The sequence below is a fragment of the Equus caballus genome, chromosome 19 (genome assembly GCF_041296265.1).
Source record: "Equus caballus isolate H_3958 breed thoroughbred chromosome 19, TB-T2T, whole genome shotgun sequence".
Taxonomy (NCBI): domain Eukaryota; kingdom Metazoa; phylum Chordata; class Mammalia; order Perissodactyla; family Equidae; genus Equus; species Equus caballus.
Genome location: NC_091702.1, coordinates 1,035,143 through 1,061,894, shown reverse-complemented (window position 1 = coordinate 1,061,894; position 26,752 = coordinate 1,035,143). Strand labels below are relative to the sequence as shown.

The 26,752-nt window shown below is 52.6% G+C and overlaps 1 protein-coding gene across 1 annotated transcript in view; it reads left to right on the top strand.

Moving 5' to 3' along the window:
• Nucleotides 1-26,752, top strand: part of LOC138919034 (uncharacterized) — a 111,956-nt gene that overhangs the window by 58,992 nt on the left and 26,212 nt on the right. The window contains 1 exon segment of the mRNA XM_070242995.1: nucleotides 22,912-23,085. Within this exon segment, the coding sequence (XP_070099096.1) occupies nucleotides 22,912-23,085 (174 nt within the window).

Genomic DNA, 26,752 nt, shown 5'->3' with positions numbered 1-26,752 from the left:
GCCAGTCCAGAGCTCGCACTCTGGGCTCAGAGATCCCCAGTGCCTATCAGTCTATTCACCTTCCAGCTCATGTGAGAACTGTGAAGCCTCCACTTCCTCAAATACCCACAGCACTGGGCTTTTGCGGGTTGTGAATGAGAGAAGGCAAGTAAAGCATTACCCAGGGAACCACACTGTAATTAGTTCTTAGTACATGGTGGTGACTCTCCCTTATTTTCATTAACACCACCACCATCTTTATCGTGTGAAGTGTCCTAGAAACACCAGCACATTAATAATTAGAAGACATAGGACCTATATGGCAGGCCACTGCCTGGCTCCAATGTGCAGGTAGGAGATGAGGCCTGTTTCCAGTACCCCAGGATTGGTATTGGGGAGCTCAGGGGTGGGACGAGAGGGAGGGACACCCCCATGTTGTGCGTTCTGAATTCCAAAAACCTTGAAGTTCATTCTGAAGCCGAAGGGTGGCAGGGATGGCATCACTTTACTCTGGTGATATCAATGGTTCCTGCTCAGCACTTTGTATACCATTTTCCTGAAAGCTTGGGAAAAAAGATGTCGGTAATAAGGGCTTTATGGAGAAAAATGTAACAAGATTGAAGGGACTGAGCCCAGATGTCTTTAAAATGACTAATATCAGAGCAGATGTCCATAGCTCAGGAAAGTGGGCTGTGAAGTCAGGTGAAACAAGGAAAGAGATCATATGGTTGATGGAGATACGAGAGGCAAACAGCAAGTTGTCCCTCCACTTGAGTCTGCCGTCCCATCGCGTCAGCTGAGGAAGCTGACACTAGTGGGAAATGTCCGATGAGATTTCCACAGAAACTGCGAAGACCCTAATATCCTGAAGGGGAGGGGCTGTTGATGAGCTCATTGAGAGGAGAACTGTGAAAGGACCACAACCTTGTCAGAATTGGACATCTCCCCAATCCAGAATAAGGAAGGGACGAGAAAGGCAGAGCAGTAGATGGAGCAGATGTGCATAGAGCTCACAGTGATGCTCAATTGGATTAGACTCACTTACCTTAGAAGTGTCCAAGTGTGCCTTGGCAATCGTTGCCTCATAGGTATTCATTCATCCATCCATCTAGCCATCCATCCATCCATCCATCCATCCACCATCCATCGTGCACACATCCGCAAGCCATCCATCCACCATTTATTCATCCATTCATCTATCCCTCATCTGTTCATCCATTCATTCACCATCCATCCATTATCCATCCATCCATCATCCTTCCATCCATCTAGCCATTCATCCATTCATCCATCCATCCATCCATCCATCCACCTATTTATCCACCATGCATCCCTATCTATCCATCCATCCAGTCGTCTACTCATCTATACACTATCCAGCCAGGCAGCCATCATCCATCCCTCCTCCCACTATCCATTCAAAATCCTGTCATTTATCCCCCATCCATGCAACATCTATCCATCCTTCCATACATTGATCTATCTATCCATCTACTCATCTATCCACTATCCATCCATCACCCACCTAACCACCATCCATCCATCCACCCACCATCCATCCACCATCCTTCCATCCTTTCACCATACATTCACTACCTACTATCAATCCATCCACCTACTATCCACCCACCATCCTTCAGTCCTTCCATCAACCATCCACTATCCATTCATCCACCCACCCACCCACTATCCATTTATTCACCATCTCTCTATCCATTTACTAGGTAATTTGGGAACATAGGATAAAAATTATTATGACTGTGTTGCCGGCCCTTCCTCTGCCCTGACACTATTGAGGGCTCCAGATCCTCTAAACCATTACCATTGTCAAGCTCTGTCCCCTGAAATCAAGTGCAGTTTTGTTCCGATGATGAGCACACATACTCATGCTATTCCCAAGATCTTGGACATGGCCACCCACCAGGATCTGGTTTCCCAGCACCAGCTCCTGCCTCATCCCTGTGTCTTCTGCGGCTCACGTTCCTTGAGAGGCTGAGGTTAAATCTCAGGACTGAATGAAACAATCCTTTCATGGGTGAGGGAGAGGGAAGATCCAGACATGGGCATATACCAGAGAAAAGGCAAAGAGAGGGGACCACTTGTCTCCTCAGGCCCAGGTGGACAAGAGTTAGGCTGGAAAGCTGACAATCACCCAGAGAGGAAAGGTGGACATGGGGAGACAAATGGGCAGAGAGGGGGAAGAAACGCTGGACTCTTTAGTGGGAGGTGAGGTGTTAGGGAGGCCTGGAGCCCAAGGCCGAGTGTCAGGGCGGTCCAGGTCACAAAAATACCAAGAAGAGGCACAGAGGGGTCCCAGGGAGGTGAGGCTGTGATGGTCCCCGTGTAGGGACTGGGAACTTGGTGTCATCTAGATATTTGCAGACCTCAAATATTGTTTCAACAGCACTATGGATTTTGGAAATTTATAACATGTTTGATAATAATGTGTTTGACTTTTAATATTGACCACAGTGTAGTACCTTGCAAAATATAAACACATAATAGGGACAACATTCTTCACATTAATAGGTAGACTTAAAATATGCAAAGTTCCTTCCAAACCATGACTTTGCTGAAGAAACTACATCTTAGAAAGGCTACCTGACTTGCCCATAATTTCACCAGAAGTAAGGGGTTGGCAGGGACCTATGGTGGATGAAAATCTGTCCAAGGCCTCACTGAACTGCCCACTCAGGCAGTGGTCAGGAAGATGCTCTGCTCTCCCCGGGAGACATCACCAAAGACACGAGAGGAAACTCTGGCCCAAGCTCACCTGATGCTCAGAATAACAGAATTGAGACTCTAAGCCAGTGAAGGTGGCTGACCTGGGGCCTGTACAGGCCAACTGCTCATCCCTACTGATATTCTCACCTCACCTTTTCAGTGTGGGTGGGAATAAACTGGGTCCCCTCTTCTCATAGCACAGAGAGCAGACTTAGCCATGCTTTCAGGAGGGAGGGCTGCATGGCCCAGTGGGAGCCCCTATATCTGTTCCCTGCTCACCTGGCCTGCCAGCTGCCCTTTTATCCTCTGGCTTAGGCTGACCTGGAGACAGGATCCTGCCACTCCCTGACCTTCATAAAGGCCCTTCAAGTTTGCCGTGTAGTTGGTGATTATATTGTTTGGATCCTGTGAATGGATGTTCTTAAATTTTTGTAATTAGCCATCATTACTCTTGGGTTTGATTCCTTCTGAAAAAAACATATCTGGAAGGGAGAATGTCATCAGAATGGGAAGTAGTAAACATCTGCATTGAGAGTTAGCAAGATAAACAATGGCTTCCTTGTGTGTATCCTCCACCTCGCCTTGGCCTTTATTGTACGAGCCCCAGGGATCCTCGACAAGCCCCGTCCCTCGAGCATCCCTGGGAGAGTTGGTCCAGTCCAGGCTACAGATCCCACCTTGGAGCTGACGTCCCCTCACCTCCCCTTTCCCGCCAGACCTCCTGAACTCCAAGCAAAGCATCCAGCCCGCTCTAAACATCCCCACAAGGATGCCCACGGCTCCCATTGCAGTTGCCTTTCTCCCTGCAGGCGGAATTGATCTCCTTCCTCTCAAATGTACCCTGGCTCCTGTGTTCTGTATTCTCATCACTGCTCCCAGTGAGACCCTGGGAGACCTCACTGACCCTCTGTACCCTTCACTTCTGTTCCCCACACCACCTGGGGCCTTGCTCAGATGCATGCCCGCAGTCCACCTCCTCCCTCTGCTGCTGCTGCCCCTTTCCTACCTCGAGACTTGGAAGTATTGGGATGAGATCTCTGACTGAAATATCCTGAGTGGCCTCTGCTTTCCCTGTCCCTCATTCCTCCTCCATTTTGCTCCCAGAACTTTCCACCAAATGCAAATGGCATCATCTTGTCCCTGTGGATGTGTGCTTAAGTGTGTGTGTGCATGTATGTGTATCTGCATATGTGTCTGTCTGTCTATGTGTGCATTCGTGTATGCATTTGTACACAAATTTACATGTTCATTTGTGCACATGTATATCCGTATGTAGACATGTACACACGTGTGCACATGCACATGTGTGTATATGTCTCTCTGTGTGCATAATAGTCTCTGTGTATCTGTCTGAGTGTGTGCATGTGCACAATTGCGTATGTGTCTCTCTGTGTTTACATTGTGCAGCAAGTGTGTCTGTAGTGTGTGTGTGTGTGTGTGTGCCTGGGTATGGTAAGGAGAAGGCTCCACAACATTCCCACTGCTACCTGGTACAGTTCTTGCTGAAAAGGGTGGAGGGACCTATGGTGAATGGAAACCTGTCCAAGGCCTCACTGAGGTCCCCACTCCACTAGAGGGCAGGAAGATGCTCTGCTGTGCCTGGGAGATGTCACCAAGGACACAAGAGAAAACTCTGGCCCAGGTCCATGTGGGGCTCAGAATAACAGGACTGAGACCCTAACCAAGTGCAGGTAGGTACCCAGTTCTTGCTCCAAAGGATTCATGATTCCACCTTCACCAGGCCCCAGAACCCTCCAGCCCTGGCCATGCTGCTCCTCTGCTGGACGTTCATCACCGCTGATGGTGGTCCCGACAAAGGTCAGGTTTGACTATTCACAGTAGTCAAAGGGTGGAAACAACCCTGATGTCCACCAGCTGAAGAATGGATGACCAAATGCGATCTATCCAAGCAATGGGATCTCATTCACTCATAAAGCAAATGAAGTTCTGACACAGCTGCAACGTGGATGGACCTTGGAAACGTGATACTGGGTGGAAGAAGGCAGACACCAAAGGCCACATATTGCAGGATTCCATTTATGAGAATGTTCAGAGTTGGCAAATCTAGGGAGATAGGAAGTAGATTAGTGATTGCCAGGGGTCACAGAAGAGGGAGGAATGAGAAGTGACTGCTAAAGCCTGAGGAATCTTTATGGGGTGATGAAAATATTCTGGAATTAGTGACGGGGGTGGGGGTGAGGTTGTGCCTCTCAGAAGGAGATGGCAGGAGTTGTGTGGAGTTTCTGAACTTGATGTGGAGCGAAAGTGCAGTGGTCAGTGATGGTAGCTGGCCAAGTGGCCTAGGCAATCCCCACCTGTGGCCTGGGTCCCCTCGAGGCTGACCCTAGAAGGGGTGAGTTGAGGTCAGTGAGCCCCCACAGAGGCAGCTCCTCGGCAGTGGGGAGTCATTTCCTTCTGCTGAGTTGCACAGCAGGGCCTTTTAAGTGCAGAGCTGACCTGAACTGGGTCCCTCGGGAGGAGACCAGCCTGATTCCTGCTCTAGATGGTTCTTCCCAACCCCTTCTTAACTAGAGGTCAGGGGTCGAGTGCTCATCTGTGCAGACGTGGTGCTCCCATGTGTGGTGAGCATGAGTAGACATACGCTGCCCTCCAACCAGCAAGTAAACAGGAACAACTGGGTCATCCATCTGGGCCCCACTGAGATGGAGGGGGTCTCAGGGTGTGTGGCATAGAGAAGCAACTACTGAAGGGTGGCTGTGTGGGTCAGTCTGGCCCTAGGACCAGCTACAGTGGGTCAGGGGCTGTGGTTTGACCGCTGTTTTCTCTCTTCTGAGTGTCCTCTTGAAAGGAGGATTCCCAGGACCTGGAGGAGCTGCTCCCTAAAGGTGAGCAGAGGTGTTTACATGCGCTCAGGACATGACAGGTGGGCTATAGTGTCCACGCAGGGTGACGCTCTGAGCCCCTTCAGGAGAGAGCCTGCCAGTGAGCTGCAAGGATGACAGTTGGCTAAAGACACCAGTGGCAGCACCCCAGGACCGAGCCCATTGGGAGTTTGGGGAGGAGAGTGCTGAGCTGGCCTTTCCACCATGCAGGCTCCTCCATGGGCAGCCATGGCTCCCAACTCCCCGCTGGGCCAGCTCGGCTCCTTGGAGAGTCTCCTGCCTCATTTGGCTTCCTCCCTCCTGATCTTTCTCAGGTATCAACCCCAAGGCCCCTCTTGCTCTCTTACCCGGCTCAGTGGCCAATTCTCAGAGGAACCAACTGAGCAAGAAATCAGGTAAACAAGCCAGAGGAGAAAGGGAGAAATAGAAGGGTCCTGTCTGTAGGAACGATGAACTCTATGTGGGGTCCGCTTCTTACTCTTCGTTCTGTCTGTCCACCCATTGCTTTGAGGCCACGACAGCTAGGACCTCAGACCTGGACCTGTTTGGGGTGGTTTCATTTCAGGGATGCTCCTTGGGCTCCACCCAGAATGAAGTCCACGTGGGGAGTAAAGCATGGTGGTTTGACCGCAGGGACTTGAGTCCCCAGGATGCCAGCTGCCTCTCTGAGAAAGTCTGTGGTCTTCCTGGGGTCCATACAGGGTCCTGTCCCATGGGAAGTGTGGTTTGCAGGATTCGGTTAAGATTCCACTTGTTCTGCCCCATCTTGCCCATGAAGGCCCTCCCCGGACACCAGGCCCTCCAGGGTCCAGGAATCCACTGAAAACCACTGCCCAGCACAGACCAGGCACCTGGACAGCCTGCAGGCAGGGCCAAGGCTGTTGTGGTGCAGACAGTGCTGGGGCAGGTACTGGACTTGGATTCCCAGACCAAAGAAAAGACTTCATGTAGGAATTCTGTTGCCCCCCAATTAGGAAGACAGACCCTGAAAATCGGCTCTGTATGAGCCCATGGGCTGGGCACAGGGATTCTTCAGCTCTGCCCACTTGTTCTCCAGCTGGAGGGATGTACCCTGGGGAAGTTCTGCTGAGGATTGTCACCTGTCAGGTCTTAGCATCCCTACCCCAAGTCTTAACCCCTCGACCCTTGAGGACCCTGAACCCTGACCCTGGCCATCTCACAGCCCCTTCTCTGCACAGACCCCTGGGGCTGCCACATCAGAGGGACACCACTGCTTAGGGGCACGTCAGCACCAGGTGGACAAATGGCACAGGGTCCTGGAATCCCAGGACACGGGCCTGCGTGCACAGAGTCTTCCACCGACTCCCTCCTCCCAGGCTCCTGCCTTGATGGCCTCGTGCCATTGCAGGGACAGTGGTATAAGAACTGTCATCCTCATGGAAGCTGAAAAAACAAAGCCAAGGCAGTTGTAACCTGTGATTGCCTGGCCCCCTGGGCACCGCCTCAACCTGTGGGGGGCTTGCACCATGCAGGGACTCCCTACCTAGTATTTCGTTGTCAAGGAAGGAACCTACAAGTACCAGGGTGCCAGAAGTCTGCATCTGGGGCCTGCTGTGTTCAGGAGAGGCCCAGGGATGCTCGCCATCCCACCGGGGACCTTGGGCCTGTGACTTGGGAAGGTGCACTGACCCTGCATGAAGGGAGCTCCAGGCACCCCCCTGTCTCTAGGGAAGCTGGGCTGCATTCACCTCTCCTACCACAAGCAAGGAGACCCTGACCTCAGTTGGCTGGCTGTCACTGCAAAGCCCCAGGGTGATTTGGGAAACCATAGTGATGACATTACAATTGTGAACAAGGTCCCTCTTGAAGTGGCTCCCTCCCCAGGGGCAGTGCATGTGTCCAGCCAGGCCTAGGGGGAAGGGGCAGGAGCAGAGTCCCACCCAGGCTGGGATTCCAGGGTCCTGCTGTCCCCATCCTGATGGCCTTTGGAAGCCTGGTCTCCTGCCTGCACCCTCAAAGGCAGCCTCCCAGCACTCCTGTCACCACATCTAGGCAGTTGGGACTCAGGGGGCCAGGTGATCCCCACCTGCACACATGTCATCACCTCTGGGCTGTATCTGACCCTGTTATCTTCACATCCCTTCTCCCCCACCACGTGACCACCCAGAACCTGAGCTGCTTGGGTGTCAGACCTGTCCCCCATTAGACCCTTGGTCAGAGCTGTAGCACCCATCCCTCGGCCTGGACCCTAATGCCCATTGGATTGGTCCAACTTTCAAGGAGAATGCAAACATAGATGGGTCCTCCTGTCCTGCCTTCTCTGGCTTGCCCACTTCCTCCCAGTTCCCAGCCCACGCGAGGGACCCCCACAGACAGGCAGAGTCACCAGGAACTGCTGAAGCTCTTTATGTGGAACTAGGAGAGGGGATGCATGGCTGGGGGAGGAAGGGGAGTCAAGGTAACTGGAGGGGCAGAGCAGGTCAGGCTCTAGAGGCAGGGGCTCCTTCCATGGCCTGCAGGACAGAGGGTCTTGATGGTGCTGCCCTGGGGCTGCTGTGGGGTGCTGATGTCCCCTGCCCTAGAAAGAAGGGAGAGGGTCAGTGAGTCCAGGACAGGGGAGGGGAGGGGGGGCAGGTGTGGGGTTCTCAGGGGTGGCAGTGTTGGGGGCATATGTAATGCTCTCAGGGCTGCTGCATGGAGGGCAGGCTCCCACTTCCACCAGGTGCATGGGTGTGGTGGAGGACAGACCCTGGCCCATTGGTCCCAAGTTACAGAGACAGAGAAAAGAAGGAGTCCCTAAATGTCCCAGGAATGATGTTCGGGGACAGACATCCCAAGTAAGGATCAAATCCCAGAAAGGATCTCAGAGCAGACAAGGCTCTGCCTGGCTCACATGGAGTCCCTCTTGTCTCCACCTTGGGGGTGCCTTGGTGACTCCTGACGTTCCTTTGAACCCAGGACTCTTGTTTGCTTCAAGGGTCACTTACCCTAGTCACTTTCAGGAATGCAGCTTTCTGTAGAAACCAAGGAAAATTCAGCAATGAGAAGAGACCCTAGCCAAGGGCCCAGACCCCATCAAGCTGCAGCTCTGACACCAATAGCAGAGACCCGGAGTGGGGCCCTTGTGCCCCTGTGACACAACACAGCGCTGATGTCTCCCCCATGGCGGGGGGCAGGGGAAGGGGCGAGGAAGGTCCTGGGGGACACAGAGGGACTTGAAGGGCACAGTGGGACACGAGGAATCTGTTGGGGACACAGGGAGGGACATAGGGGACAAAGGGACATGCAGAGTGGACACAGGGAACCTGGGCAGAGTTGTCCTCTTACCTGTCTGGACAGGCATGATGATGATGTCCTGTGGCAATCCCTTGCGCTCTGTGAATTTCTTAAATTCTTCCAGGGCTTCCAGGCTCATGTCGGGATTTCTACCTGTAGGAGAGGTGACCAGGTGAGCCTCAGGTTCAGGAAGCAGACCCCAAGAGGAGACAGTGCCTCCTAGCACTTGGGGGGCTTTGTCCTGTAATGGCTGAGGCTGAGATGGAGGGTTCCCCCGAAAGTGGATACAGAGTAGGCCCAGAGGAGACAGGCCACCACCCAGGTGAGAGGTTCCTGTGAAGGAGGATAGCCAGGGAGACACTCCGAGACACTGAGGGCCCCTGGGGTCCCAGGCCCACTCTCAAAACCGATCTGCAGGGTCACACCCCTGACCTGGAAGAAGCTGATGGCCTGGAGGAATTGTGATGCTCTCTGGCCAGAAAATTCTTGGACTTCACCCCACTCTGGAGGGTCATTGCTCCAAGAAGACCTCTGTCAGCAACAGTGCACTCCCCAGTGCTGACCTGGCCTCACGCCCCAGACCCCAAGAGATGGGACTTAGCAGCTGCGTCCATATCCCCTTGGTGAGAAGTCAGGTCACTGAGGGAGTTTGGACTGGACACCCCAGGGCAGCAAATTGTGCCAGGCCCCCAAAGACAGAAGCAGGGTGTTCGTATTCCCCAGAATCAGGACTGAAGCCAGTTCCACTGACTTCTAGAAGCAGAGCCTGTGGGGGTGGGTCAGGAGAGGTGGATCTCTGAGGACCTGGGGCAGCAGCCTCTTACCCACGAGTTTTGCCATGCGGATTGCTTTCCCTCCGAGCTGGCCCTCGCAGTAGAAGATGCGGTGGTCCTTTACTGGCAAGTCCAGGATGTACATGTGCCTCTTTCCCCCAACTGCAGACAGACATAGAGAAAATTGGTCTTTAGTGTCTTCATTCCTGCAGAAAATATTTGAGACATTAGGGAACATTTTGGAACGTTTCAGTTTCTCGGCCACCTTAGCTCTACTGACTGCCCCGTAATCCAGGTGCCCAAGCTGGTCCAGTGCCCAGGACACACTGCTGCTCAGAACCATGGACCACACTCTGGAGAGGGAGACTCTTCATGAGGAAGGTTCCAACCCAAGCAGTGGAGTCACCAGAGGCCAGAAGACATCAGAGGCTGGGGCTCTTTCCTTTGTTCACCCAGCACCTGCCCCGCCCTGCATCCTCATCCTCAACCCTTGGTTCTCTGCAAGCTGAATTGCTAGGACCATCCAGAGGGAGGGTTTGGTACTGTCATCCTTGCTGTGGAGAAACCTTTCCAATGTCAGGACAAGGAGACTCCTGGGAAGGGAGTGGCTAGCTGCTCCTGGGAGGGGACAGGGCAGGGACTGCCCGGCAGCAGGCAGCCTCAGGGGAAGGGGAGGCCTGGGCTCTGGCAGGGAATGTGGCACAGCCTGGTCTGGACTCACGGGCGCTATATCTGCCAGGCTCCTCGGTTTGGTGCATCACAACTCGCTTCTCGTGGCACTGGCCCCCCTTCCTGGAAAACGGGAGGCAGAGGGGAAGGCTGTCAGGAAACACACTCGAGCCAACCTGAGCTCACCTGGCACATGGGCCTCTGCCCTGGTGTCCCCACGAGTTCCATTGTCATCCCCACAGTCTGGACTCTCTCCTTTCTATGTCAGGGGGACATTCATTTTACCCACATCCCAAAGTGGGATGGGAAGAGGCACAAAGAGGGGCTGCTCTGGGCCACCTCGCAGCCTGGGGAGAGGGAGGAGGAGGGGAGAGCAGCACCCTTGGGAGGCAACACTCACATGAAGGTGCCCATGGCCTCCAAGTTTCCATCATCCAGGGCAGTGACTGTCAAGGGGGACACCTTCTTGGGCCTTTTCTCCTTAGGCAGGTCCTTGTCAGCCACCACGGCCTTCACATACCATGTCCCTATGATCTGAGCAGGGTGGGGGCCATGAGTCCAGCACGGACATAGCCCAGAATCTCCTCCTCACCCCACTACCCCCATCCTCTGTGCATGGGCTGCAGCCATCACCAGACATCCCCAGCACCCCAGGTGCTGTCCTCCAAAGGCTGGCTGGATCCCGTACATCCACACCCTGTGCTCTGTTAGAACCAGCCCAGCACTCAGGGCTCCCGACCCTAAACAGAGGCAGGGGGTCTCTCACCCCATGAGTCTCTTCTCTGCTGAGACCGGGCCCTGGCCCTGGATGAGTCTATACTCCACAGGGTCCTCAGTGCCTCTGGGTTCCCGAAGTGTCAGACCAACAGTCCCTATGCTGAACCCACTCCCCTGCTTCAGCCTCTGGGCCCAAGGAGGAGCGCTGTCTGCAGACACAAGAACAGAGCCTCCTGCTCCTCTGACCACACTCTGCAGGGAGCACAGGGTCAGAACTTCGACCTTGAATGACACCTCCTAACACAAGGCCCCTGGTCACTGCTGGCCAACAGGTAGTCACCGCCTTTCCCCCATACCTCTCTTCCCGCCCTTCCCTGGGCTCACATTCTCGTTCTCTGAGGGGAAGAACAGAGGGTCCTGGGCCTGCAGGGCTGTGATCAGGCCAAGGGTGATGGTCAGGAACAGAACCTTCATCTCCAGGGGTCTGTGCTCACAGCCGCCGGCAGGTCACTGGGGTCTGGAGGAGGCTGTGCGAGTCCTCACAGCGCTGCCCTTTATACCCAGCTCGGCTCCTGCCCATGAACACTTGGCACTGGCCACACCCCTCCCACCTAGCATCCTGGCAATTCTGCATCAGGGGAGGTGGACTGTCATTATTGTTGGAATCTGATGAGTGACAATTAAGTGCCACCCACAGAATAAAAGACACATACTACCATCCCTTTTTCCTGCCTTCCAGGGTGCTTACTCCAAGTGAGCCATCTGGATGAGGACATTATCAGAAGGGGCAGGGGTGCGTGTCTGCACTCCCAGTCATGGAGGGAAGGCCAAGGGCTTCCTTACACCCCCGCCCATCCCCCTCCCCCAGGATCCCAGGGCTGGATCTTCCGCCAGTTCTCTGGTAACTGGCCTCTCACTGCTGAGGGGAGAGGGACTGAGCTTTACAACTACAGAGACAGGGTGTGCAATCAGCTGATTCCCACAGGGTCCCCAGAGTCCGAGCTCTCTCCTGCCCTGGGGCCCCTGCGTTTGCTCGTCCTGGGCCTGGGCCCCTCAGGCCACCTCTTCCTGGCATTTGGGGCACTATTTTATGTCTCAGGATCAGTTTAAATATCACCTCCTCAGAGGGGCCTCCCCAGGCCACAGGAGGGAGCGATCTGGCTGTGCCACCCCCTTCATTTGGGACCCCCAGACCAGGCTGTGTTTCCCGGAGAGCACTCATTACTCTCTGGATTGTCTGCTCATTTCTCCCCATGAGTGTTCAGTGCCCATCTTCTCTGTTAGAATTAAGTTCCCCAAAGGGAAAGGCTTGATTCCCAGGTCTCATGAGTTCGATGGCCTGTAGGGAGGAGCTCCATCCACGTGCTAGGTGCTCTTGGTCGTTCGTTCATTCAAGAATAAACCAGTTACTGAATCTCTCTGAGCCTCAGAGGATTCCGCCCCCACAGGGGCACCCACAACTTCGATCACTTTGGATCTTTGTAAGGCTCTGCTGAGTGGGCCTGCGAAGACCCAGCTCCCCTGACATGTACAAGGCTCAATGAATGAGGGCTCCTCCCTCCTTCTGCCTGGAGTGGGGCCAGGGACCAGGATCCATCAGAGCCTGTCCAAACCCCCAATACTGCAAGTTGCTTACATTCATTCTTCTAATACCCCGACTCTCCAAAATGCTTTCACCTCCCTCCTCAGCTTTGACTGCCTCATGTACCATAAGACAGGCCTCACATCTCCTTCCCTTTGGATAAATGGGCCGAGTGAGGCACAAACAGGCCACGAGGGGCCTGTGCTCTGAGTTCATGGTTGAGCACACTTGGGCACCTGGCTCTGCTGGTCTCAGTCCTGGCTGCCTTCTGAGCAAGAATTTGGCCTTCTCCCTCCCTGACCCTGTACTTCCTGGGCTTGAATCATCTCCGCTGAGACCCACAGCTGACGTAGACCCTGTACACAGGTGCTACGGCCACACAAGGGCAGCTTTGTGCCTCTCTGGCAGAAGATTGGACACCACTGCCGATTGCACACCCCCAAGTACTCACTAAATAACAATAATTAGCCCTCTCTAATAACCCCTGGGGCATTGTACTGAGGGTGCTGGCACGATCCAGTAATCAACTGCCAACTTGGAAGGTGCTGCTGAGCAGAAAACCTTCCGTCCTGGGAGTAGGAAAGGGCGAGGCCAGTGCACTTTAGGACCAGAGATTAGTAAACATGCTGGAGTCTCTGTGTCAATGGGAGAGCTTTTCCTCTGTCCTGTTCTTGTTGACTGTACCCCAGAGACCTTGATTTCCCTCATTATATGGAGTCACTGATCTAAGCATCTTATGACATTGACAAATTTAATTCCATCCTTGAAAAAGATGATGGAACACCACGTAGGGGTCGTTGGGAGGACAGGGCTGCCCCCATGAACCCTATGCTTAGTGCAATTGGAGATTTCCAGGGGCTGCCCGTCGTCCACCATCTTGTGCTGTGCCACCTCAGGTGAACTCTACAGAGCTTTCCAATTGTGTGGTGTTTTTTTGGATACTGGATGTGTTCAACTGGTGGTAGACACCACTGGGAGAACAGTGGCAGGAGGGGAGACCTATCTCCGCCCCCCAGTACACAATGGCCTGAGGCGTTTCTTTGGATGGCTGCATCCCGTTATGATGGGAGACCATTATACCACCCACACCATGATGACTGCGTCTACTCCACAGCTGTAGCTCTTATCACTTCTGGTGACACCTCTCACAACCTCTCCTTTGAATCTCAGAGTGGTCACAGCTCCTCACAGCTGCTACTTCCCAGATGTCTCACTAAGGGGGACAATGTCTGGGCCTTCCTTGGCATACGGGAACAAGAAGGTTTTCATGGCGCTACCAAACAATCACCAAGACCAGAGGGCTTGCTGGCTGGGATAGGTGGGCATGTAGAAGGGGTAGGAGAGGAGGCAGGATGGCTGCAAATTAAAGCCCCCAGACCACCCGGAAAGCTGGGACTGCAGCTTGTTTCTACTAACCATCTCCTGTCATTATTTTAGAGATTGTGGCTGGTTACTACCCTGAAGCCTCAGTTCCATAATTCACCAGAACAGATTTGGTTTGGAGCATGAGTGCATCAGTGCAGTGCAAGGGGTGGACTATGGTTGACAGTGCTGATGGCCCACCCCCTCAGCCCACTGCACCTGTAGTTCCTGCACACTGAGAGGGTCACAGCTTCCCAACCCAATGCCTGCATCCTCTGTTCCCCTATGCTTCCTATGCACACATGGTGACACTAGAAGTGCAGGTGAATTCACCTACCAAGTCAGTAGAGATGGTAACTGATGGGCTAATAGTCCTCAGCTCTTTGTTCCCCTGGGACAGTCTTGAGATGGTTCCACCCTATGTCTCAGAGAATCTTCAGGAAGAGTGAGTCCCAGTTGCCCACAATAGTGACCATCTCATTGGCATACCCTTTATTGGATTTTCTACCTTCCCCATCTCACTTGATCTCAGACTTCTCCTCCTGGAACTGTGAGAGAATGAATGTTTATGTTTTAGCCACCTGGCTTATAGCACTGTTTACAGCAGCCTTAGGAAACGAATACAAGCCTTTACATATTAATGATTATAGCAAATGTACATAGACTAACCATGCAAACTAAACGACAGGGATTGGCAGAGTAGATTAAAAACCATGATACAACCATATGCTGTCTTCAAAAAACTTACTAGAAATATAACAATAGGGGTAAGTTGGAAGTAAAAGCATGGAAAACATAAACAAAATAAATCAGTGAATTATGTTACCAGTTATCAAGGGATTGCCTCTGTAATACAACATCAATGTGTTGCCCTCCATTGTTTGCTCTGCAATAATGGAGCTGGACCCAGTAGGCATTTCTCTTTTGCACCTGGCAGGGGTTAAGCTTTGCTAGCAGAAGGCTTAGGGCAAAGGGGCTTCCTTCCTGGTTCCAGGGTGCTTCCAGGTTTTTTCATTTTCTTTCTCCTCGTGTACAACCAGCAGTGGCACAATCTGGGGATGTCCACAGGCACTCACCCACAGTGGGTGATCGACAGTGGAATCAGTGGATCCCCTTGGATAGCTTCCTAGGGGGATTGAGTGGCACCCCCACAAGTGGAATCCCGGTGAGTCCTGTAGGTGTCATAACCTCAGCCCACCTGCCCCTGGCAGGGGACAGAACTTTGGCACTTGCCACTGTCCGCCTACATTTCCCTACCCGCTGAACGCTGCTCTGACCATGGACCAGCTCTGGCCCTTGGCAACCGGCAAACTCCTCCACCATCCCTGAACTGCAGCCACACCTTCTCCGACAAAGTCTGAACCCGGCCTTGCAGAAGTGGACCCCTCCCACAATTGTTTCTTTCTTAGCTACTCTACTGTAATTCTGGGCTATTCTCTATAGTTCTCTTTACACTTTTATACTTAATTTTTCCTTATAGAAACTATTCCTGCTCAATCTTTTGTATAGTTTCTGTGTCCTGATTGAACATTGATTCACATAATTACATATTATTTTAAAAGATGATAAGTGCTATGGGGAGAAATCTAAGTGGAACAAGTTGTTTAAGGAGTGTCAGGACAAGGGGATAGTTTTATTTTAAATGGCATGGTTGTGACAAGCCTCACCAAGGTGACATTTGAACACAGAATTAAAGATAATGAAGGAAATGAACCATGAAATCAACAGGTGGAAGAGAATTCCAGGTGGAAGGAACATAGAGTTCAAGTCTTTGGGTAGAAGAGTGCCTGGCATGCACCAGGGACATAATGGAGGGCAGAGGGACTGGAGAGATTAATACAGGGAAAGAGTGGCCAGAGATGAGGTCAGAGAGAGGGTGGGACCGATTCAGTTGGGCTTGTAGGCCATGATAAGGACCTTAACTTTTACTCTGAGAGTAATAGAAAGCCTCTGGTGAGATTTTACAACGAATTTGACTTCTGGTTTTAAAACATCACTCCAGTTGCTGCATTGAGGATAAATTTGTGGGGCAAAAATAGAGGCAGAGAAACTACTTTGAAAGGTGCTGCAATAATCCAGTCCAGAACGATGGTGCAATGAGGCCTACCAGCCATCAGGGAGTAACAGGGTGTGGAATTACATACCCACAGCAAACAAAGAGAAAACTGGTCAGAATAAATGAAATGATTTCTTCACTAATGGCTGGTCTACATATGTATTGTTGGAAAGTCCACAAGGCCAGAAAAAAAAATCCTTTGTATAAAGAATGATTCCAAGGAACTGTAAGTCACACCACACCCAACACACACAGATTCTAGAATTAGTTGACATGCCAAGAAAATCGCAAAGGAATAGTCTTTCAACAAGCAGTGTTGGGATAACTGCATATCCACATGTGAAAGAATTAAGTTGACCCCCTACCTCACACCGTATGCAATACTTAAGTCAAAATGGATCAGGAATGTAAATGTAGGATCTAAAACTACAAAACCCCTAGAAGAAAATGTACAACTAAACTTCATGGCCTTGGATTAGGCAATGGTTTCTTACATATGACGCCCAAAGTACAAGCGACTAAAGGGAAAATAGGTCAATTGAACTTCATCAAAAGTAAAACTTTTGTGCATCAAAGGACATGGTCAAGGAAGTGGAAAGACAACCCACAGAAGGGGAGAACATATTTGCACATCTTTACATATCTGATAAGGGTCTACCATTGAGTACATATAATATACTCTTGCAACTCAATAATAAAAATACAAATAGCTCAATTGTAAATGGGCAATGCATTTGGATAAGCATTGCTCCAGATTAATATGCAAATGGCCAATAAGTACAGGTAAAGATGCTCCCCATTATCAGTTGTTAGGGAAATGCAAATCAATACCAGAATGAGATATCACGTTACACACACCAGGATGACTATAATAAAAAAGTCAAATAATACCAAGTGTTGGTGAGGATATGGAGAATTTGGAACCCTCACTCATTCGCTGCTTGCCAGTGGGAATGTGAAAAGGTAGAGTTGCTCAGGAAAATAGTTTGGCGGTTTACACTGATGAATAGCTCAACAAAAGTGATATATGAATACAATGGAATATTATTCAGCTGTAAAAAGGAATGAGGTATTGATACCTGGTACAACATGGATGAACCTTGAAAACATTATGCAAAATGAAAGAAGCCAGACCCAAAATACCACCTGTTGTGTGATTGCATTTATAGGAAATGTCCAGAATAGGCAAATCCAGAAGGACAGAAAGTAGATTAATGAATGCCAGTGGCTGGGGGGAAGGAAGTATGGAGTATGACTGCTAATGGGTATGAGGAACCTTTTTATGGTAATGAACATATTCTGGAATTAGCATCGATGATTGCACAACCTTGTGAATATATTAAAAACCACTGAATTATACGCTTTTTAAAACTTAAGATTATTTTTTAGAGCAGTCTTAAGTTCACAGCAAAATTGAGGGGAAAGCACAGAAATTATTCATGTGCCCCCTGCCTCCACACATGCATGGCTTCCCCCATTTTCAACATGTCCCACAAGAGTGGTAAATGTGTTATGATTGATAAGCCTACATTAGCACATCATACTCACCCCAAGTCCATAGTTTACCTTAACGTTCACTCTTGGCCTTGTTCATTCTATAACTCTGGACAAGAGAATAAGATGTATCCATCTTTAGGCTATCATACAGAGTATTTTCAATGCCTTAAAAATCCTCTGTGCTCTGCAGATTCACCCCTCTTCCTGCCCTCATCAATCTTCAGCAACCACTTAGGCATTTGTTCAGATCTTTCACTCATTGATTAATGAGGTTGTTTGTTTCCTTATTATTCAGTTTTAAGTGTTCTCTATGCATTTCCTATATCAGTCCTTTATGAGATGTGTTTTTGCAAATATTTTACCGTAGTCTGTTACTTATCTTCTCAATCCCTTGTTATCATCTTTCACAGAGCAGAAACTTTTTACTTTTAATGAAGTCCAATTTATCCATTTCTCATGGATTGTGCCTTGAGTTGTGTCTAAAAAATCATCAACATACCCAAGGTTATCTTGGTTTTCTCCTATGTTATCTTCTAAGAGTTTTGGAGTTTTCCATTTTACATTTAGATGCATGATCTATATTGAGTTAATTTTTGTGAAGGGTGTAAGATCTGTGTCCAGATTCATATTTTTGCAGGTGGATGTCCATTGTTCCAGCAGCATTGATTGAAGATCTGATCTTGGCTCCAGTGTATTGCCTTTGCTGCTTTGTCAATTCTCAGTTGACTATATTCCTGTGGGTTTATTTCTAGACTCTCTATTCTGTTCTATTGATTGATTTGTCGTTTCTTTCACCAATATCACACTGTTTTGATTACTGTAGCTTTCTAGTAAGTCTTGAAGTCAAGTAGTTTCCAACTTTGTTCTTCTCATTCAACATTGTGTTCTCTATTCAGAGTGAATTATACACTTTAAAATGGTGAATTTTTTGGTATGGAAATTAATATATAAATAAAACATATTTAAATCAACTCCTCAGAGAAACCTCCCCAGGCCACACTATGGAAGATGCTACCCCACGGCACTCCCTGCACTTCTGTCTCTGTCACTCCCCTGGCAGTGTCTATTGAGGACACATCTCTCCCTAGGGTTACCCTGCTCCTTGACTGCAACCCTGGTGATGATCAATTTTCCCATGGAGTAGGCTTGGTAATGGCTGTCACCAAAGATGTCCACATCCTAGTCCCCAGAGCCTGTATATGTGTTACCTTCATGGTAAAAGTCGCTATCCCAGTGGGATTAAGTGAAGGATCTTCAAATGGAAAGTTACCAACCTCTGTGGGCATCTGGAACTTCCAGGACCCCACACACCTGAGTGTAGACAAGGGCTAGAGGAGAGAGGCCACAGTGTCTCCTGTATAAATTAGGATGCTTGAAGTCAGTGATCCACATGACTGCAAAGTGTCTGTAGGCTTTGGCTCTCCATCAATGACCCACTACGCTCCAAGACCCTGGGATAATGCTTCCCAGACCTTGCAGGCCTGTGGATTAGGGAGAGGTTCAGGGGCTTTGGTGGATGAGGATTGGGCTAGAGAAGGACATGCCAGAGCACCGTGCAGCAAGGCCAAAGTAGAAGGAAAGATGGTTTTTGTTGGGGTGCTCTTTTGGAAGTCGAGGTGAGTCATTGTCCTAGCTGAGGCAAGGATGCCTCGTGAGTGAAGATGACGCCGATGAATGAATACATGGGCGGGGGGAAGGAAGCTTCCAAAGCCCCTCATACTGTCCTTGGTGTCGTAGGTCCCACCGAGAACCTACAGAGCCACCGTCTTGAGAAGCCCCAGTAGAGGTGAATGTGTGGTTTTGTGCTGTCCCTGCCGTGGCTTCTGTCCAGTACTGGCCACTGGGGGGAACCTCCAGTGTCAGGGGGGCCCACTGAGCTGTGCTGGAGCAACTGAACAAAGGAGGAGTCATGTGGAAGTCACGCTGCCCATCCCCCCGCCTCAGAACCCGCTTGCACCTCCTATTACTAGCGTTCGTCTCCACCATTGCAGCAGGTCAAAAGCAGGAAGGAGAAACCGAAGATCCCCCTGTTTACTCATCGAGCAGCTGTGTGCCAAGCCCTCACCCTGGGCCAGGAGCCCTGGTCGGCCCTGGGGTGGTGCTAAAAAGTGCCTAGTGGTCCCTGAGCCCCAGGAGCTCAGTCTGGAGGGAGACGGGCAAAAGCACCACATCCGAGACATGTGAAAGAGAAGAGCATGAACTGGAACGACAAGAAAGAGTGTCCTGCAGGGAGGGCTGGGGTCTCACAGGGTAGGAGAGTATGAAAGGCCTCCCCGGGGTGACATTGGCTGTGAGCAGAGTGACAGGAGGAGCCAGCCCTGCACATGCCGGGAGCAGTGTGCCAGGGAGAGGGCACTGCTGGTGCAGAGACATGCAGGCCTAAGTGAGTTTGCCAGAGGAGGTTGGAAAGGCTGGCAGTGTGGCTGCAGAGAGCCTGGAGGAGAGCGGAGGGAGGAGGGCAGGCCAGACCCAGGGCCTGGGAGGCAGCGCGAGGGATCTGCTCCTCCTGGACTCCATTGCTCCCAACCCTGCACCTCTCAACTACAAATACTGACGATCTCGCCATCTCTGTGGGCCACGGACGCCAGCACCGCTGAGCTGGAGTCTCTGCCTCCTGGCGTCTTGCAGGTTGGGGCTGTGGCCTCAACTGAGGCTGTGCTAGGGTGAGATTTGCTATGGAGATCACTCCCGTGGGCGTGGTCATGATCAGCTTCACTGAGAGCTGAGCTCCTTTCTCCCTGTTGGCCAGGGCATGCCCCTGGTTCATCCCTATGTGGCCTCTACATAGGGGAGCTCAGGACATCCATGCATGGTCCCCAGGTCCATGGGTAAGAGAGACTGAGAGAGAGAGAGAAACAAAGGGAGAGAGAGAAGGAGGGAACACAAGAGCGGGAGGAAGTGGGAAGGACAGCCTGGGGAATGAGATCTGGAGGGCTGATCTATCGCTTGTGCTGTGCTCTGTCGGTCAGAGGCCAGTCCCTGCCCACTGAGCGGCTCCACAGGGCTGTGTCGGACAGGCAGTGACATGCATGCCTGCCAGGGCCACACTGACCGTGAGTGGAGTGTCCCGCGGTGAAAGGCTCGCTTCCTCCCTGGGCTCGTCCTGGGCTGAGCTCCGATCCTCCTCCCTGGGAGTGTTACTCATCGGGACCAGCTCTGCTCTCCAGGTTTTCCTGGACTCCATCTCCTCAGAGGGAGGTGTACACAGAGGGGGACTGAGGGCCGAGAAAGCAGGGTCCCCCTCCCCACTCCCAGGTCCTTCTCTTCCTGTCCCAGGAGGGCTGAGGCCTCGGGAGCCTCTCCTCCCTGCTCCCCACCTTCTCTACCTTCAGAGCTCCTCGGCTCACCCTCTGAAGAAGACCAGGGAGAAGTTTCCAGGTGGGAAGGCCTCTCTGCATGCGAGCCCCAGAGAGGACAGGGACCCCACAGGGCTGGGCTTTGCCCCTCAGTCAGCTGGGACCCTCTGGGAGGCAGCAAGGCCTGGGGCCAAGGCCTGGGCTGGTGGCAGGTCTCTAACCCTCCCCACAATGCGCACCTGCCTGGTCTCTCCTGAGTGTGTACAGGCCTGCACGTGCGCAAAACCGTCCAGACCCCCAGGGATGCGTGGAGCCCATCAAGTCCTTGTGTCTGTCTCACTGCCTGGTTCTCCCTCTCCACTTTCTGGCTAGTTTGTGGCTCTGTTCTGGATCCAACCTCAGGCAGCTACAAAGTTGATCTTCCATGGCAGCTTGCCGCTGAGATGGCTACAGTTTCCAGAAATGCTCAGGGGCTGGGGATTCCCCACCCGTGCAGAAACCAAGTAGGCAACTTCTGACAGGGAAGCAGCCGCCTTCAGGCCTGCCATTGTCACAGGGCCCTGACACTGAGGGTGTGGGGTCGGGAGCTGCCCTGGGTGAAAACACCACAGACTCTCATTGGTCTCCCTCAGCCTCAGGTGCTCCTCAGTGGGCTGTGTGCCTTCGGTCTCTTGGCAGAGTGCTGACCTGGTGGTTTTCTGCCAGCTTCTCCAGGATGGTCATTGCTGTGCGGGAGGCGGATTTGCTGAATTCCTCGCTCCACCATTCCGTTTGTCTTGCCAGCCCACCCTGAGGACGTTTGGAAGGCACATCCTTCCAGCAATCTGAGCACCCAAGATGGAGACTCCGGGGCCTGGAGGATTTTGAGAAGAGCTGGTGGGAAGGCAGTACTGCAAAGCTTTTTGCTTCCGGAAAGCTCTCTGGGGTCCTCAGCATTTTCCTGTTTTGCATCAAAATCCTGAGATCTTGAAAATGCCAGCAAGGTTACAACGTGGGCCCCAAAAACCACTGTATCTGGGCATCCAACACCAATCAAATATTCGGAATTGCTTGTCACTTGAGATGAGTGGAAAGGAATCGGGCAGGTGGGGTGGAGGGGTGGTCTTGGACCCCACTTTGTGTTGGAAGGACAAATGCCATGCAGATGAGTCTTTCTCTGGGCAGAAGGGCGGGACCTTTGTGGAGAGCCCAGCCGCAGACACTGCTGTGGTCGCACTCCTGTTCCCTCAGCCCACCTGAGTGCCCCTGCAGCTGGGAGCCAGTGCCCAGGAGACTGATAGCGGCCCCCTGCAGTGCCTGCATCCCTCCTCCCTGCCTGAGGGCTCTCCTGCCCCATGGGCCCTTCCTCTCCTGCAAGGCTGTGCGGCCTTTTGCAGGAATGCCCTGGGGTGTTCCCTCCACCTGAGGGGACCGAGCCAGTCCAGGCAGGACCTGGTCTCCTGCTGGGACAGAGTGATGCTCACCACAGTGGTGCTGGTTCTTCAGGCCCCGCTAAGGCTTTAATCCTCCAGGCTCATTCCCCGCGTCCTCCTTCAGGCTTCCTGGGAAGACCTGCAAACAATTTCCCCTCCATCCTCCTCTGCATGGGTACCAAACTCTGCTGAGACGCCACACTGGCCGTGTCTCTGGACAGGCTGTACAGCCTGCTGGACTTGAGCTTCCTCGCCTGGAAGATGCTGACAAATGGCCTCCCTCAGGGAGTCATCGGGGGGACCCAGTGTGTGACGATGCAAACCACTGCAAAGAAAGACGCCAAGTGATCCTAAGTGAAAGTGCCAGCCTTGCAAAAGAAGCAGGAGCTCATGAGACCCAGGGGGGAATGCGGGCAGCCTGTCCCAATGGCAGGGACAGTCCCGGATGGATGAGGGTGGCCTCGCAGGGCAGGCCCCCGAGCAGCAGAGGAGCCATTGGATGAGGAGGGACCAGGACAGAGGCTTCCAAGGAGGAAGATTGAAGTGCTAGGAGGTGAAAGAGGCCTTAGGAAAAGTGTGAGCCCTAGAAGATGTTTCCTCAAATGCCATTGTTGGTCAGAAAAATGGTGTCACCAAGCCCCAATCCATTGAATTTCTTCTTTGTTGGTTTTAGGAATCAGTGCACACTTGTAATCAGAGCCCATGTTTTGTTCAACATAGGGCATATTTCTTTGTCCTAACTTTTCCTTCTTTTCTTGTTCTAGCAGAGGAGCCGTGCACGTGTTCTCTCCATTCTTTCCTGTGCATGACTGGCCTCTCTGTTCAGAAGCGGATTGCTGGTGCTCATCACTCCCCCTCACCCGAGAGATGGCCGTCTTCCATGTCACACAGCAGATGTGAACCGCGGGGACAAGGGTCACGCCGGATCACACTCACTGGTGAGGTCACATTGCTGGGTGCACAGCAGGGACCAGAGGATTTGGGCTGAATGAGTGAAAAGTATGAGTGAGAGTAGAAATGAATGAATGACTGAGTGAGTGAGTGAAGGAAGGAAGGAGGGAATGAAAGCCTCAGTGAATGAGTGAGGGAGTGCCTAAAGCCACAGCAGCTGGGATCCACCGAGGAGGAGACTTGATTTCTGGTGGGCTCCGGTGTCACAGGGCAGGCCCTGGACAGCGGCATGGAACGTGTCCAGCTGTCCTTCCGGCTCTGAGCCCCTGTCACCTGCAACACAGAGTTGCCTGGATCTTCTTCAGCTCCACCTCAAGGAATGCTGGCTATTCCTGGGGACAGGGCAGCAGGAGGGAAGCCGAGGAGGGACTCCCTGGACCCTGCACCCAGGAGGACCACTGTGACAGCCTGGCAGGTGGTTCCCAATGCGCTCCGGACACCAGGCAAGAGATCCACAAGTCCTTCCTCAGCGGAGTCTCCCAAGAGCCCGTCACGAGGCCCAGTCATTTCCTCATTGCGCAGAAGGGGAAGCTGAGGCTCAGGGCCTCCCCTGCAGTCGCCAGCTAGAGAAAGGCTGAGCATCGCCCAGGACCCCTGTCTCTCCGGCCCGGGGTCATTCTGCCCAGTGTCCCACATTGCAACCTCCTGGAGCTCAGGGCTCCTGTCTCTCCTGGGGCCTGCCCCATTCCGGCCTCCAGCCCTCACTGAACTCGAGGCCCAGGGCCATCCCGTTTGCCTGGGGCTGGGGTGGTGACCAGGTTGGCCAGCCACAGACACTGTGGGCTCTCCGAGGAACAGGACCAGCCTATCCCCCCACAGGATGAGGTCTCTCTGGGCACCAGCACCAAAGATTGTCAGGACTTTAGGGAAAAGAGGTCGTTCCTGGTCAGGGGGGCCCATGGGCTCTAAGAGGCACTGGCTTCCAGTCCTGGCTCTGCTCCTCTGTTGGGCACAGAGGGACCCAGTCTCTTTAAGCCTCGCTTTCCTCATCAGTGAATTGAAGACCAGAATCCCTCGTGCCCCACTGGGCTGCCAGGAGGATTCGGAGAGACAGCTCATGTGGCGAACAGAGGTGTGGTCTGAGCTCATGCCCAGGAGCCGATCCTGCTGACGTCACCCCCAGGAGAGCCCCTGGGGCCCTTGGCCTCTGCCCACTCTGTTCTCCCACCAGGCATGCCCGACTCGCTCTGACTCCTTTGTTCCTCTGGAATAACTTTCTCCACCCCATCCGGTGCCATGACGGTCTGCCAGTCCGGGTGGGATCCAGGCCCCCGGCCCAGTTCTCCTCCTGGGATTCCTCATCATGGGAGCTAGTAGCTGTGGAGCTCTTCGAAGGAGCAGCCACTCCAAGTGCAGCCTCCGTGAACTTGTCTCACACCACCACGGCAGGTCGGCTGCCAGCCCAGTGCACAGGGGAGGAAAGCGAGGCTCGAATGGCAGTCCCTTGCCAAGGTGCCCAGGGCTCTCTCCCTCATCCCTACTAAGCAGAGCCCCTCCCTCCCAGAAGCAGAGTCTGCTGGCTGTGTGGACCAGGGGCTGGCACAGAGCCTGAGGCAAGGGTCACTGCTAGAGGACCCTAGCTCTGCTTTGTGCTCAATGACCTTCTCTAAAGCCCCCAGCCCCAGGCTTAGAGCTCTGGCACCTTCCACGAGGCCTCCGCCATACCTTGTCAAAGTCCCTTCTGCTCACACGAGGTCCAGCGGGTCCTGCGCATGCAGCTGAGAACGACCCCTGGACGGAGCACGTTCGAGGTGGTCCCCGTGACTCTGTGCACTGCCCTAGATGTGCTTTCCTGCCTGGAGGATGGGGTTTGGAGGGAGAGAGAGCAGGCAGGATTGTGCGGGCCCTCCTCATCCTCTGTCCTGGTCAGCAGGTCAGGCTGCTCAGCTCAGGAGAGTTAGAGGCCGGGAGGGGCATTGGGAGGCCAAAGTGGGCTAGGGAGGTGGAGGGTGGGACCAGGGATGAGGCCAGGGATGAGGCCAGCAGCAGGACCAGGAGGGCAGGAGGGGAGCCCTCTAGCTGGGCAGATCACCCCTGGTGCCTTCCTCACCTGCATCCTAGCAGCCAGTCCTTGTCCATCCCTCCCTGAGTTCTCTGCCCCAGGCTCTCTGCATCCCCACTTTCCCAAAACAGGCTCACAGCAGAGAAGGAGACCTCGAAGGTCAGAGAGTGACCGACAGCGGAACACCGTGTTGACATCATGCACCAGAATCTCCCCCTCTGGGGATATGTCCTCCAGGATCAGAGATTGAGGTAGGCTGATGTTCCCATCAGCGTGAGGAGGGGAGAGGAAAGTCAGAAACGGGGCACGTTCCACATCGGGGCCATTTGGAAATTCGGATGCCGGGATATCCAAGAGGAAGAGTGTTGTCTGACCAGGGTCCGCCCGTGAAGAAATCAGATCCAGAGGAGCACACGCCCTGCAGGCCTCCGCACTCAGCACCCACAGGATGCACGCACTCTGACGCACACACCGGCATATCCATGTGCACACACGCAGCACAGGTGTGAATATGCATCACCCCACACACATGCACCCCCGCGCACGGGCACACGGGCACACGCACACACACACACACGCCCGCGTGCACACACACGTGGACACCAAGGGAAAGGACTGGAAAGGTGAAGACCACCTGTGAAGGGCACTCCTGAGTTGCCACTTCCTTAATTCTTCAGTCTCTTAAAATTCATTCTTTTACTACAATAAACGTTCATTGTCTTGGAATAGAAATCTTCAAAAATAGAAACTAAAGAATGTACTTTATTCCAAAGATGGATCATCAATGGATTTCATTGAAGCTGTGATATTCACCTTTTTAGAATTAGGAAAGGAAGACACGCACATTCTACAGAACTTTCGACATCCCGCCAGGAGCAGATAAGACTGGAAAGTCGCGAGCCCCGTGAACAGTTTGGTGCATATCTCCCTGGCGCGGTTGCTCTCATTCTGTCTCCTTCTGTCTGTCTCTCTCTCACACGCACATTCATTTTCATAGATGTCTGTCTCCCTGTTGATGTCACATATCCGTGTTGTGACGGATGGGCCGCATGGGTCCCATTGCCTCTCCATGAACCTGAGTTGTGTTCCCAGCTCCCAGTCATTGCAACCAGTGCTGTCATGACTACTCTTGAAAAGATATCTTGGAAACCTTGGGCAAGACCTCCTGTGGGCCACACTCCTGGCATTGGCACTGCCAGCAAAGGTGGGGTCCTGGGGAACTTGGAAGGGTCCTGCAGGCTATTCTCCCAGAGAGCAGTGCCCTTTCCCCCTGCTCTCTAGGGATCTGCGGGGGCCTCTGCTTCCCCAAATTCTCACCAGGGCTGGTCGCAACCAGACCAGAAACCTGGCAGTCTGCTGGTGACCAATGCCGTCTCCATGGTGTTTACGTTTGCACGTGTCCTCTAGGGGGAGGTCGAGCATCTCTGACATATGCCGTCCCTACGTCCCTATGTATCGCCTCTCGGGGGAATTGCATGTGTTTACTCTCTGTCCCTTGAAAACAACGACTTTCGGGAGTTCTTTGGTCCAGAGGGAGGTTGCACCTTTCTCTCACCTTGGTTTAGGAGGAATGCTTTCGAGGTTCTGGTTTGTCTTTCCAGCTGTCTCCCTTTTTCTTGTTTGTGTTTTGGCCACAGGAAGAACCAGGCACT